This window comes from Lagopus leucura, unplaced genomic scaffold (genome assembly GCF_019238085.1).
Source record: "Lagopus leucura isolate 7727_CA_CO unplaced genomic scaffold, USGS_WTPT01 Super-Scaffold_100012, whole genome shotgun sequence".
Lineage (NCBI taxonomy): Eukaryota > Metazoa > Chordata > Aves > Galliformes > Phasianidae > Lagopus > Lagopus leucura.
The window spans coordinates 7,108,005-7,123,406 of NW_024962267.1; the positions used below are offsets into that span (position 1 = coordinate 7,108,005).

General features: G+C 39.3%; 1 protein-coding gene across 5 annotated transcripts in view; it reads right to left on the reverse strand.

Moving 5' to 3' along the window:
• Positions 1–15,402, reverse strand: part of ZNF385B (zinc finger protein 385B) — a 153,008-nt gene that overhangs the window by 39,670 nt on the left and 97,936 nt on the right. For all 5 annotated transcript variants that reach the window (XM_042875003.1, XM_042875005.1, XM_042875004.1 and 2 more), the window contains one exon: positions 10,624–10,754. In XM_042875003.1, the coding sequence (XP_042730937.1) occupies positions 10,624–10,754 (131 nt within the window). The remainder of the gene's footprint in view (positions 1–10,623; positions 10,755–15,402) is intronic.

Consider the following 15,402-nt stretch of genomic DNA (forward strand, 5'->3'; position numbering starts at 1 on the left):
ATGCCCTCTGTAAAACCAAAAATGGTGTAGTGCAACTTTAGACATGCTTGGCAAACCCAGACTGGTAGAAGTCTGTTCTTTCCATGCTTGTGCTATTTTCATCACAACAGACAATATTTCTCATTGGGCTAATGCTCATGGCAATATACTGTTCAAGTGACCACTATGCTGTTTCACATCTCCTTGCTTTTTTGTATTACCAGGAACACTCAAGGCAGCTCTGCTGATGCATACCACTGATTCTTCTTACAGGAACCCTGCCAACTGCATTTCAGCCCTGCTCACCTAGCACAGAGTGCATCCCAGAGATGTACCTCTATACGGCAAGCATGCAAACACCACCTCACTCACTGCAATATTTGGAGAGTCAAAAAAATCAGGGAGATGTAAATGATCATAGAATCATTTGAGTTGGAAGGGATCCTTAAAGGCCATCTGGTCCCACTCCCCTGCAATGAACAGGAACACCTACAGCTAGATCGCTGCTCAGAGCCTTGCCCAGCCCGACCTAGACTCTTTGAAACCATTTCTCCTTGTCCTATCACAAAATAATAACTTAGACAGGGGAGAGCACTTTGCAGATTGTCCACAGCTGATTCAGAGACAAATGTGTAATTAGAACACATAATATTAGAATACAACATAATATTCTTTTGCTGTAATCTTGTGGTCTAAGCAAGGGTTACTTTTAACACTTTCTGTTGATTAACAAACTACAGTCTCTCTTACTGTTCTTGCACATTAGGTATTTGCATACAGTATAAAATTTGGATCTTACTCAAGTCAAACCCAAACTTACACAGGTTGGAATGAGTCCATGACTTTATCAAGAATGTCTACTCTCTCTCTCTCTTTAAAATGGAAAAAAAAAAAAAAGTTCTGAGTAGATCCCCAAGTGCAGAAATACGTAAGCGTGTACTTCCTGTATCCACTGAGACAAGTCTGACCTCAGGGACTAATCTCCCTTCCCTCCCACATGGTTTCCAAAACACAGGAACACTGTACCCTGAACACAAACCTCTCTGAATACAACTCGTCACTGTTTGTCTCTCCACATCTTGATCAATTTGGCAGCAAGCTCCAGCTTCCCCAAGGAAAACGGTGGTTGTGAGAGCTGTGACCTCTGCACACTATCACTAGTCAAAGAAATCAGCCCGAAGGCATTTTAAAGCAAAACGAAAATTCTGCTGTAATTCACTTGCTAACATGTCAGACACTGCAGATACCCATGAAGAGTTGAAATAACAGCTGGTATTTAAATTTAAAAAAAAAAAAAAAAAAAAAAGGAAAGAGAAACCTTTGGAGTTTACATTTCAACATCGTTTTTAGTACAAGACGATTAAAAGCGCACCCAGAGCTGGGAACAGCCTTTTACATCTTAAAAGAGATGAAATATTAATAAATTCACTTTCATCAATTTCCTTTTAGAGGCTACTGTTGAACTAATTTTATTTTTGAAAATTCTACATTATTTCTGCCAACAGACGTGCAGGGCTGGAACCCAGGACTTGGGACATTGATTTTCTGTCTCTTGACAGCAGCAGTTGGGTTCCTCTTCCTTATGCCCAATCCCATGGCATAACGCAGAGTCCTCTGGAGTACTACCTTCTTGTATGTTCTTCTTTAAAGTCTAGCTTACACAGGAAAATGAAAAAGGAACAACTCTTGATTCTCTCTGTGCTTGTATCTGCAATCACAAAGAATACTGAAAACACTGTCTACAGTTACTTAAAGACTTGTTTTAGCTTAGAAGAAGCCATTACATCTGATTTCTTTTTTTTTTTTTAAAAAAAAAAAAAAAAAGCATGACAATTTTATAGACTAGAGAGCTTCAGCCTTTCCTGTGATGAAGTCTGATAATTTGTGGTCAGCCAGAGCTTAAATTTTAGAGGGGGGCAGAAGGAACAAACATACCACACTTGATTAAAGAGTTTCCAACTAAGATGAATCTATAACATCACAGAGGAAATGATGATAATGATGGAGTATTCCCACAGCTAACATCCACACCTTGCTTTGCCTGTCACAAAGCACTCCATCTAGTTGTGTCTCACTCAATTAGATTAAAGGGCACCCTAATGCCTGCATGCATAGGTACTTGTACACTGCAATCAGATCAGCATTTAACCTTCTCTTTGATAAACCAAGTAAGCTGAATTCCTTAAGCCTCTCATTATAAAAGCCTTGATTCATTTGTTAGTTTTTCCTCTGACTCCTCTTCAGATTTTCAATAAGTCACTGAAGTAGAGGCACTAGAAGTGACAACAGTATGGTCAAATATACTCTCTCTTTACCTACTTAATTACATCTTTTTTTTTCTTTTAAAACCAAGAAATGCATTAATCTTCTTGCTTCAGCATCAGTTTGGGAAGCAGCTCTACATCTTCACTGACAGGCTCATTTATCCATCTGGTGAGCTAACACAAACAATTTTGCTGTATTTTAACCTAGTCGAAGAGAAGCAGCCAGTTGAAGCTCCACACCCGGGAGCCCTGTGCTTTCAGTCAGGTTTTCACTTAGAAAATTTAACTTGCAAGAACTCATCTGAACAAGTTCATGAGGCCAAGGATGAAGTCTGGCCTTATTGGTAGAATTTTATTTCTCTTAAACCAGTGCAAAATAGTGGCTTAGACCAACATAAACAAAAATAAAAAAATTTATACTGTCTGACTTAAAACCAGGTTCCTTCTGATCTTCTGCTCTTCTGTTCACTCCATCTCTCCATTTTCTAGTTTAAATCAAGAAATTCAAAATTAAAAAAAAAAAAAAGTAACACAAATACTCTAATTTCTCCCTTCCCCTTCTCCCCACATAACATGCATATGCATAGAGATCTAAAGGGAACTGAGAAAATATCTTTTCATTCTTTTTTTTCCGCTGCTATGACTATCCCCTCTGCCCTTCCTTCTCTTCACCCAAGGATATATATACTGTGCAGTAAAAATAAACTCTGGTTGAGAAAAGCATAATTAGGAAAGCCTTAAAAAGACTTCTCCAAAAATGAAATGCCACTGCTGTTTTAGAAATTACTGTGAAAAAAAAAATTAAAATATTTGATGCCTATGGAAAGGCTTAACTCACAGAATAAATTGGTGAGGCACAATTAATTACACAGGTAAAAACTTCTGAATCTGGTCTTATCACAATGATGATACAGATACATAAAAGAACTGAGTTTCCAAATATGCTATTGGACAATGAAGTATTCAGGAAGTTTCTGTTTATAATAGATATAACTCTTAAAATAGTGACAGACCAAATCTGAGAAAAAGAATGAAGTATGAACTCAATGGCTAAATAAATACTTTAGCAATATGACGATTTCCCATCCCTTTGTGACTCTGCTGGCTTCCAGTTTTAACTGTACTTTTATTATTCATCTGTATAACAGGGATAAAAATATTTTGAACCTCACAAAGAAAGCTGAAAGGTCTAAACAACATGTTTACAGCTATTCAAAATCCTCTGATGGAAGATGCTCTATAACTGCTACTTATTATTAAGGCTGCTGCTATCATTCAGAACACTTGGCTGTGTTAAGTTAAATGAAAAACACCATCAGAAATACATATTGCCTTCAGATGCAGTAAAACTAGTAACATACCCTGAGAGCAAAGCTATTCTTTTTACACTATTACCACCTGACAATAAAATAATCTGAATTGGTAAAACAATAGGAAACATTACCTTCCAATAGAATCATGCCAAAAGACTCAAGCTTAAGATGTAGCAGTCAGAAAAGCTTAGATAGTGTGTGAGGTTAGCAAGATTTCTGATTTTTGCTTTCTTCTTTGAGGATGCCCTTAGTTCTCACTCTTTTCTTCTTGGAGATTTGCTTTAAGTTTCGCTAGCAGTTTGCTTGCTTCCCGCCTGTTCCAGAATAGCAATACCACTTGAAACTGAGAAGTATCCTGTTAGGTAGATCTTAATTTCCTCCAAACATCTGAACCCTGCTAAGAGTTTAGAAGCAAGTACGTAGCCTCAATCAATACTGTGAACAGGAGAGAATAAGGACACAGGAAGCCTGGTCTTCCAAAATGAAATAGTAGATGTCACATTTCACATATTAAAAATGCATATTTAAAAAGGGGGTAAGTTATATGTACAATGCATTTGAGTAAGTGTATAAAATGGATGAATATAAATGAGAAACGAGACAAACTGAAAATTTCTTAATGTTAGCTGACAACTGTCATCTGCTCTCCACAGTAACAAATAATAGGCTTTCTTCACATAAAAATCAATAATGATGTTTCTGGCTTCAGGGTGTTTTGATCAGTACCAGACACGACATAACAAGCCTTTACAATTCTCTTGATTAAAAAAAACCTCAACGTTTGGTTAAGTCTCTAAAAGAACATTATATTTCTCATCAAACCTGCCCTGAAACAACACAGAATCATAATGTGCTTGTTTTTATTTTTAAATCTAGGTGAATGAGATGCAAAGCAGACTGAAGGACAAACCAGTCTTTTCTAATACATGAACAAGAAAGGCCATTCTCTTTCCATACCCTTCACTTGGGGAAGCATCTGAGCTTTGAATGTCTCCGCTGTGGGACCAGACATGCTGTGATCAGAGCAGAGTGGGCTGAAAGCCCAGCTCTTGGAATCAGCCTCACTCTGGCAGCTGAAATGGGCTGGTCACTGCCTCAGACCTGGGCACCAGCAGCAGTCAGGCACGTCAACAGAAGACAGGCCTCATGCTATGACTTGAAATTGCAATGTGCTATTTCTAAATTGTTGTAAAAAAGAGCGTATTTAAATTGAATGGCCAGCAGCTACACCCAAATTCAGAGAGTGCAGCAGGCATTAACTCCCAGCTAAATTCTTACCATTTATTAGCTAATAATGAATTCAGCAATCTTTTCTTTCTCCAGGAGATTTTGAGGCAGCTGTGAGCGAGGGCAGAAACACTGAGCAGCCAGCAAGCCACATGAGTAGGTGCTTCTGCATTCATCTGACACTTCAGGAATTCAGATTTTTATTAAGCTGCTCTACAGTTTTTCTTAGGATAAGAGACCTTGCAATTAGAAACTACCAAGATCTTTATAAATACATGGTGCAATATGTATGTCTTATTTTGCAATTTTGTGACTGTGTGCTATGACAATAGATGTTTTAGTCACAGCTTACTTGCAAAGTATCCTTCAGTAGTCTAACACCTAAAATATGTAAGGCTAACAATCCTGTCCCTTTAAATAGGACTTCCTCATGCTATAAAGACACTTTTAACTTAAGTAAGGAATTCAATGATGACCAAGGCTTTTTAGTCATTCCCTGTGCTGACTGGGAGAAGGAATAAATAATGGCAGAGGTCTCAGGGAGACTAATTCCCAGCTTTCTAGGAAGGCAGATGAAACATGCAGCCAAGCACTAGATATTCTGGAGGATCTGGGATCTGAATGCAGAAACTGCTAGGACTCCTCTACAGAAATTGCAGTTCTGTAAGGAATACGACTGCTGAACTAATTATGCATATGCACAAGTCTCCATTGTTCAGGCTTTATTATGGAATTTCAGAGCCTCTGCCCTCTTCACCAGTAAATACCTCAGAAAACATGGTCTCTTTTTCCTTCCTCTTAGTAACACGTACCAGGCTAATTCTTCATGTTGCAGTTCAGTGATTCTGACTAAGATCTGGAAAACACAAACCTTGCAGATTCCAGAATAACTAAAAGTGAAGGAGGAGAATTTCAAAGTGATCCACAAAGGAGCAGAGGAAAATCTGAAGTGCTCTGTGTTCCTGCACTATGAGGCTAATAAAATGTTAGTAAGAAAAATAGTCATCTCTTGGTTTAAAACAAAACATTCAGCTACTCCACAACTTTCAAGTTCATTGCTTAAATTTCTTTTCTGTGTTGTCAGTCAATGAGGATAAGAGTCACATAATCATAGAATCATTAAGGTTGGAAAAGACCACTGGGATTACCAACTCCAACCATCTACTTATCACCACCATGCACCTTAACCCATAGCTCTCAGTGCCACATCCCTTTTCTTGGACACCTCCAAGGATGGTCACCCCAGCACTTCTCTGGGTAGCCTGTTCCAGTGCCTCACCACTCCTTCCTGAGAAGAAATTTTTCCTAATATCCAACCAGAAAGGTATTGCTGTTATGAAATTTCATATGTTCTCTGGAACATTTCTGAGGGAGATAAACAGAGCAGGCCCTGCTCCCTTGGCACTGTACAGAGGGTAGAAGGGGAATTGAGGGCCCATGGACAGGCTGCATGGGAACAGGGGACAGCAGGCAATGAGCTGGCATCTCTGTCATCTGACTGCACCTCTAATCCACTCCTCCTGTGCAAAAGACTGAGCTCTGGAGCATGCTCTGGCATGGCAGTAAAGCACTAAAAGGCTGATATTCAGATCCCACAAGGGAAACTGAAAGTTGCTGCACTTCAGTGCAGACCAGAAGCAGGAGAGGCTCCTGGTGTGGGGCAAGGAGCCATCAGTATAAGGCACTGTGTTCTGATTTGCTTGATTGGGGGTCCTTCAAATTTCAGGGAGAGCAAATGAGAACTAAAGAGGTAGAAACTGAAAATGAGGGACATAATTGAAAATGCAGGAGAGGAAAGAGCAAATTAGTCTCTGCTGGTACTCTTGGGGACAGGCCAGGGATAGTTAGTCCAGGCGAGGTTAATGATGGAGAAAAGAGAGAGATATCTGACCACATTACCAGTCAGCACCTCCTTCTCTTCCTAGCCCATTCCAGCTGGCTCACTTTCCCTGGCAGATGTGAAATACTTCTTGTTCACTTTGCAGTGGAGACCTGAAGTCTAATGCAAAGACTCAGCAGAGCCCTCTGCTTGAAGAACAGGCACTGAAGCAGCAACAGGGTCACATTAACCATGATGAGAGTACAAATGGGCATTTAAAAACCAATCCTGGTCTAGCTAGATGGGACATATCTTGCTAATGTGAATGCTACAAGAGATAGTATAATCTTTGATTACCCCTGGGGCCATAACAAACTTGGAAGGAAGCATAAGAATTGCTGATTATTTTCTGTGATGACAGAATCTCAGAAGTTGCTGATATCGCTTTTGTGCAGACTGACAGGTCCCTGGCTGTACTGTTTTGACTGAATTTGAATCATGCAGTGCTGCTCTCATTTCAGGACAAGGTAGAATGTATGGCTTTCAGATTTTTTTTTTTTCTGAGGTCTATATATCCCTTAAAGGGAGATGCAGGCAACAATCATTTAGTTTGCTTTGTGAGATAATTTCTTGCTTTCAACCACTTCAGCACATGTACAGTGATAATCGTCTGTGTTGTAGCCACAACACATTTTTCCTCATTCGGTCCACAAGATGGAATGATCATCTTATGAAGACATAAGAAAATGAATCAGGAAGAAGAAGAATACAAAGGATGAAGCCATGTGGTGAAAGCCAGGGTGCATAAAATTCAAGATTACACTATAACAGATGCACAGTAGAGGGACCTAATTAAAACTGCTCAGTAACATTAGCCTTGATTTTCACTAACTGTATGTATTTGACTTTGAAGAGTCACAGATCTTAAAATGTAATCAACAAACAAGAAGTTACATGGTAAGGAACCACTGAAGTCATTTTTGCATGCTAAATAAGTGTATTTATCAATACCCTTTTGCACTACATGCTTTCCAAATTGGAGGTACAAGTCTGGGAACTTCCTACGAAGTTGGATCAACTTCCACAACAAACAAAACTATTTTAAGTAATACCAGTTCAAAATTTGATTCAAATTCTGCATTTTAGGCAGAGAGGTATGAGTAAAGCTTACAAAACTTGGTGCCAGAACTAGCATTCTGTCCCCCTTTGTATCTGCTGCTGCAATGCTTCTGAGTGTTCTTTTGTGCAGCAACGCATGTTCAGGCAGTGACAGTCTGGTCACACCTGTTCTGCTCTGATAAAAACAATTTGCAGGTGCTCTGAGAAGGCCAGAAAGAACAGAGCACCTGTTCTGCAAAACCTCACTGCTTGGTGTCCTTTGTTCTGCACTCAGAAGCTGAACCATTCAAACAAAAAAGGCCTCCTTACTAAGGAATAACGGAATGTATCCAAAAGAATCAGTACAAACATTCCCTCCCTAATTTGTCCTATATAATAAGCAAGTCCCAAAGAAAAAAACAAAAATTTACTTGGAATACAAATAGATAATACTATTGTTTTCATGAGAAACAAAGTAGTGGCATCTTAAAGTAAATCTCACAATTGCATCAAGAAAGTAACTTACACCTGGGGCAGTCTTTCCTTTAAAAAAGAATAAGTCTTCTCACCTTTTGTCTGAAAGCATGCCATGCAGAGAGAATCAAGCAATCAGAATACGTTCACAAACAAAATGGGGACACAAACGTTTCATCCATATTGCCACAGGTGCTTTCAGAATTGAAAACTGTTAATGGTATAAAAAAGGGCTTACCTGAGATTTATGTTTCCATCTAGAAGAGAACTGATTTTGGAAACATGGTAGAGGTGCTCCTTTAAATAGGTTTCTAGTTCATATAATTTACCTCAGTTTTCCTACTGTTAATTATCATGCAAAACTCTTAACATTTCATCAGAAACCACCTTCTGATAGAGCTTAAATAAACATCTCTGATGCAAAGAAGACACTGAGACAACATTTCTTTTTCTCATCTTCAATGAATACACACAAAGATGAACATTTACATGTGCTAGCATTCTTCTCAGCCCTACCAAAGGGGAAGAGACTTGGCGTTGTGCACCATAGGTGTCACCATCTACAGTCCCCGACAAGGTCTCTCATGAAAGATTAATCTGTAGGGCAACTAATGGTTTTGGGAGCAGGCAGAAGGGCAGAGGTGTTATTCTAATGCTCTGCCTTTGCACAGGAAGAAATAAGAAGGCACTTCTGAAGATATACAAATGAGGGGTCAGGTAGGTTTTGATTCTGTTTGAATTTGATTTGGAAAAGTGATTTTGACAATTTTTACATTATCTCCACACACCTATTTGTATTCACAGTGAAAAAAAAAAGCATGAGCACTGAAACCTATTTCCAAAGGTTGTGCTAAGTTAAAAAGAAAAGATGTGTGTGACAGCTGGTGTTCACTGTGCCTGTCAGAAGATAACCATTAATAATTTAGTTTTTTCCAATGAGCTTTAAAGTCCATCATAAAAGACTATTAAGGAAAATCAATACCTACAAGATAAATGGCAAAGTCCATGAATTAGAAATAGCATAGTACTTAAATACTGTTCCTCCAGAAGAAGAATTTAAAAATGTGGTGTCTAGGGTGCATAACAGTGTGATTTTGAATAACTGCCAAGAATTTCAAGGGAGGAAGTAGAAAATATTTGCCACTGGCCACAGGGTTCTCTTTTAAAACCCACAGAAGTTTGGAGAAAAGTGACAGGTGTGAAAGATTCTAGAAAACAGACAAGTGGAATGTAATCTAGATAAATGTAAGGTAGTGTTTATAAACAAAAACAGCCTAAATATCAAAATTAATTTGCCTCTAGAAGCTACCGCAAGTCAGAAATTCAATAATACCACCAAAACCAAATAATGGTTGACTACAACTACAGCATCCTCAAAGAAAAGGTTCTGTGAGACGTTACATACAGTTCTGTGAAAAAGCTCAGCTATAATACCAGCGCAACTAGAAAACAGGCAAATCAATAACCAAATTCTCAAATGTACAGACGAGGGATAATGAATGTGAATTGCATCATGCCCAGGAGATGAGACACTCCTATTTTAGAATTCTAGAATTGTACTGAGTTTTGGCTCCTGGTCTTTTAACATACTTGGATTTGTATCTTTCCTCTCTTTGGACGTGTGCATGTGCCTGTACCACCCACATCAGTACGCATGTACAACATCATGTTAGGCTGCTGACATTTGACAGAAGCTGGCTGATACATTACCTCACAAGTATTGCACAGCACCATGAGCTGTAGCACAAGACTTACTTGCAAGTGAGGAAGAAAAATAAATCCTCTTGCTGTACTAACTTGAAGCAGAAGGCCAGTTAGCAAAGGAAGAGAGTAGTGGTTCAGCTGACCACAGCCTGTGGGTGGTGGCAATACCCCCCTTCCCCACAACAGTGACAGTCACAGTGCTCTACGGTTCAGGGGCCAGTCATGGATCAACAAATCACATTCACTGACTCAGCAGAAATGACTTACAGCAATTTTTTTCCTGTCAATGTTAACTAACTGCCAACTCATTCCACACTGACTTATCTCCACACACAGAAACAGGACTGGCAGCATGCAAAATGGTGGCTTTGGTGCATTTGATGTGTTTAAGTCAATGGAGCCTTACCTGTCACTGTTTTTTCCCTTTAACATCAGCTTTTTTTTTTTTTTTTTTTTAATTTTATTTTACATTTCAGGGAAAAGCATACACTCTGGCAAAAGCTCAAAATTATTCCATCACTCATTAAAACTCAACCATGGGGTTTTTTCAGAGTGCAAACAACAATCCCACATACCAGGTCTGTGGCCCACGTACAGCAAAAAGGTTGCGAACAGCATGAGATCGTCACACAAGGGAGCAGTAACCAGCACAGCACAGAGTTCTGTATGTCAACTTCAATACTGGATGTTAGAACTGACTTGGAAAGCATTACACTGAAACTAAGTGCGGAATACCTTTACTTACTGTGTTAAAATTTGGGAAGAATCCAACAGCAGAGCTGCTGTCCACAGGGAAGGACATAAAGGGTTTGATATCCAGGGAAGGCTGCATCATCAAGGTAGGTGCACGCACAAGGGTGGGAAGTGCAGTAGTGCCTGCCAAGAGCAAACAAAACCAGCAATTCATAGTATTCTCCTTTCCACATTACACACAGCATAGCTATCTCTTGCTGACACAACCTCCACGAATAAATAGTGCATGGAGGTAATAAAGTAGCTCTGCAGGAGTTAATATCATTAAAAGAAACCTATTTCCACATTCTACAGATGAGGCAGAGTGCTCTCCTATGGCCATGGATGCTCGGACGCTGAAGAGGAGACATATGGTGTATAAATCACCCTGGCAGGTAGAATAAATCCCTCCTAAAGCTGAACAATTCTTCCGTGCCAAAACACCAGGATGGGAGCCCATGGAAATCAGATGCTTTTGCAATTCCTGGTTGCCTATTAGATCAGCTAGTGCAGGCAGTACATGAGAGCTGAAATCCAGAGGTCTGTTTCCAAATAGCAAGTTTGTTTTTCCTTCTGATGGCTTCTGTAGCTATCAGGTACTGCACAAACATCATTCCACTTAAGATTTAAAATAATGCCTTTTGTATTAGGTAGCAATACAAATATTAGAAAACAAACAATTAAATAATCAGCAGGCAACACACACAAAATCAATTATTTACATGTAATGAAAAACGAAAAACAACATTTTTCTAATTGGAGCATAGCACTTTCCCTCCAAATATGGGCTTTGCAGGAATGTACTTGCTGGAGTTGTTACACTTGAGCATCACCCCCTCAACAAGGCCCCAAAGGAACACAAAGGCACAGATGTCCAAACATTCGTTTACAACTAGCTATCTGCTCTATCCACACAATGGTGTGCCTAGCACACTGCTTCCAGCTCTGCCTATGGAATGTTTTATTTTCCCTGAAATAATGCAAAATATATTTCAAATATCTTCCTCCTGAAATAGAAAACAAGAAAAAAAATATTCAGATTCTTCTTCCTGGGTCAAATAAATAATTCAACACAGACTGGAGCAGAGACTGGAACACAAGTCTCCCTGGTCTTTACAGGAGGTTGAGTCATTCTCTGCCTTTCCCCCAGACCCCCCCTGACAGAATTTCTCCATCATTACCTCCCTCTCCTGCTCACAGTGGCCAGCACATCAGCCAGGAGCATAACAGTCCTCAGGGAAGCTTCTTTGGTATCCAGCAGAGCCGACACAGTAACTAAGCTTTTTCTCACAGAAGTTGCCTAAGCTTTTTAAACACAGTCAGGAGGGGGAGGGAGGAGGAAAAGCAAACCAAACAGTTTTCCCTCTCTTCTCCCACAAAATCAAATTGTTTGTATCTGTTTGCAAGATGCCAGGCAATCCGTGCGGGCTGCTGAAGAACCAGTCTTCCATTAACATCTCCCTTTCTCTCTGTTAAGGATATGAAAAATTCGAGGCAGAGAAATTTTCCTCTTTCTTCATCTCATCATCCTGCCTCCATGGACATGATTTCAAATCCATTCTCTGGTATCTGAGAGAGAAGCAGAGCACAGAAGCCAGATGGGTCTGCATGAATTTACTGGATAGCCAGACACTTAGAACTAGCCCTGAGCTCAAATTCTGTAGGTGCTGGAAACACAGACAATTTGATCACAGCTGTAGCATAATAAATGCAATATTCTAGGCTAGCAGATGAGCAACAGGCTATAATCTATTTTCTGTTTCTTCTACAAAGGGTGAGGAAAGCAGAAGGGTGGGTCATTGACAACTGTGGAGAGAGAACAGGACACGCTCCCAGCTGAGCTGGGCAAGAAAGAAAAAATATGCTCGAGATACACTATTGGAAAATATTTTGTCTCTTCTGTTATCTCAATACTTTCATAAACGTAAGCTTTAAAAGTCCTTAGGTGAGTTAAACTCTGTGTTCTGACCCTGCATAAGCCCCTGCAACTTGATGACTTGGGCTCAGTTAATTAAGTCAAAGCTTATTCAAGTAGAGTCACAAATGTCAAAAAGCTTAAGGCTGCCTAAGATGCCCATAGTTCCTATTTCATATCTATAATGAAAAAAATGAAAATAGAAATGCATCAACAGGAAAGCAGTGTCTCCGAGGATTTAGTCATAGAAAATATCTTCAACTGCAAAAATGATGATTATTTCTACTAGCTTGTTCTGAAACAGTAGCTTTACATAATTTAGGTTTGAGCTGTACTCAAACAGCAGCTATACTGTATTCAATTACCTAAAGTCCACAGAGTGCAGTCAAACTTCTACAAATTTCTTTTTAAAGTTCAGAAGCAATTAAGATCCACAGAGTTAATGAAAGACCTGTCCTCTCTTTGCATATGAAGCTATGGTTATTCTAACTATATTTTACAAAAAAAACACAATAACAAAACGAACAAACAACAAACAGCAATAACATAGTTAACTTGCCACTCAAGTTTAAAATTAGAGTTAAGCTGAGTTTCTGATGCTGTCTTTAACTGAGGTATAGAAAAATGTTGCCTTAAAAATTTTTAAAATTAGAAAACAGTCAGCATCCAATAAGATAGCAATCCTCTTTGTATTTCTCATCTGGGCAGAGACCACTACAGACACTTCTGAAATCTGCCCTCAGCTTTGCAGATCATGGTGCTTCTGCTGCCAGAACAATACAAGTTCAAACTAGGATACATTCAGAGTCCATATGAAATAGAAAATGTACACACCTACTGGACTGATTAGTGGAGGAACTGATAACAAGAAATTCGTTCACTTCCGTTTTGCAGTTTGCTACTGCTACTACTGCCAAACAAATACCAGTGGTCCAATTGGACTGAAGTTGTATTTTCAGAACCACATTTGGAAGCCTTTGGAAGAATGACTAGGTAAAGACGACTCAAACTACAGGAGGGAGCACTTCATGGCAATCATCCTATTAAACAGAACAGAACCCACGTTCCACTGGTATTACATCCAAATGCCAAATAGATTCTTACCATCACTCCACCAGATCTGTATGCAGACCTGAGCTAAGCTGGAATGCTGGCACAAGAAAGATGGAGCTGACAAGCTTCATTATAATCATAAATTTAACAGATGTTTACCATTTCATTAGCATTTTAATGATAAAGACAATTTACCATGTCAAACACAGGTTGTTTTAAATACTTGTGAATCTTTTGCATAAATAACTGATATTTCTTGTAAATTCATTTATTCATTTCAAATTTGAAATTTATAAACATTATTTTACCTCTTTTTTAAATAAATAAATAAATAAAAGAAACTACCTTCAACTCTGAGTGCCTCTGCACAGGGCATGCAAGCAGCAGACAGCTAAATCCTCAATTGTTCTTTTTTAGTGTTGCATAAGAGGGGGAAAAGCAGGCTTTCATGTGAGCAGATGACTCAAAACGCCTCATTTTGTGCAGGAGGACAGTCGTGTCAGAGGCACACATCATCATGGCTTGTAGTCATTGCTCATCCTTTCCAAGCAGGTGAGGTGCTGATTTCAGCAAAACACAAGAGCACAACTGCTCAAACTTGAAAGCATGTTCTTGAAAAGCATTCACTACAGGCCACTACAGAGAAATCCAAAGCCATAATCAATTCCCTCTTCTCTTTTATCACCTTGAGACGTTTCTACATTTCTTTAGTCCTTGGATCCAAGTAGTCCAAACTCAAGACAGGAACAATGGGAGAGTAACTGATGTGCAATTGAGACTGAATGATAGTATCCCGTTGACAATCTGCATCCATTTCAGATTGCACATGGTCACCTTTAACATGTGACCCAACACAGTATTAGGAGATCAACAGGATCTCATCTCTTAACATCCACCACTACCTGCAACAGTTAAAGTTAAGAAGCGTCAGAGCCAGGCCATGCAGGCTTGAATTACCTGACCTTTTTTGGCTATGCGGAGCTATGACCTTCTAGATCAATGCATAGTAGTCTCACCCAGACAGAATCTAAGAACAACTGAGGGAATGGGTGAGTTCTGGGCTCTCTCCTCCCCTGACCTTTTTAAAGTAGCATTTTGCAGGCACCACTTTGAGCCAAAGGTATCCTTTCAAGAGGGGATGGCAACTTGTCCCTTTGGTTTTGCACATACTGGCTGAATTCATTATCTACTGCTACCACACTAAGCACAGTCACTGCACTTTTAGACTTCACACTGTCATCTCAATTTACAGCCTTTTCCTTCAACATTCCAGAAGACTTAAGACCAGACAGGACATGTTTGAAACATTTCAGGGAACAGTTCTGGGAGAATTTTGCATGCATAATCTTTTTCTGGGTACCCACAGCTTTCAGTACAGTTTATTAATTTTGTCAGTGCAAGTTTTGAATATTGTCAGAAATACTTATTCAGCACGAGACTCAAAAACAGTTTTATAAGCAGCTTAGAGCCTAGAGGTAGTACCTAGGCTTTCATATCGAATAAAACTCTCTTCAGCTCTATTGCCTGTGCTTTGCAAAAAACACAAAACAAACAAACCCAACACATGCTTTTATGCAGTTTTATGGGAATATGTGCACAATTGGATTATAAGTTTAAAAAAAAATAGAAGCAACGCCTAGCTAGAGAAACGAACCCCATAAAAAACATCATCAGAAATCTTGTTTAGGATCTGATGCCCCCATTCCATCTTCTCCAGGCACATTCACTGGGACTATTTCACTGTAAATGACAGGTAAGACTGGTTGATTGCAAGTAATCACATCTTCTAGTTTAGGTATGTACATGACATGTTAGGTGCTGTGA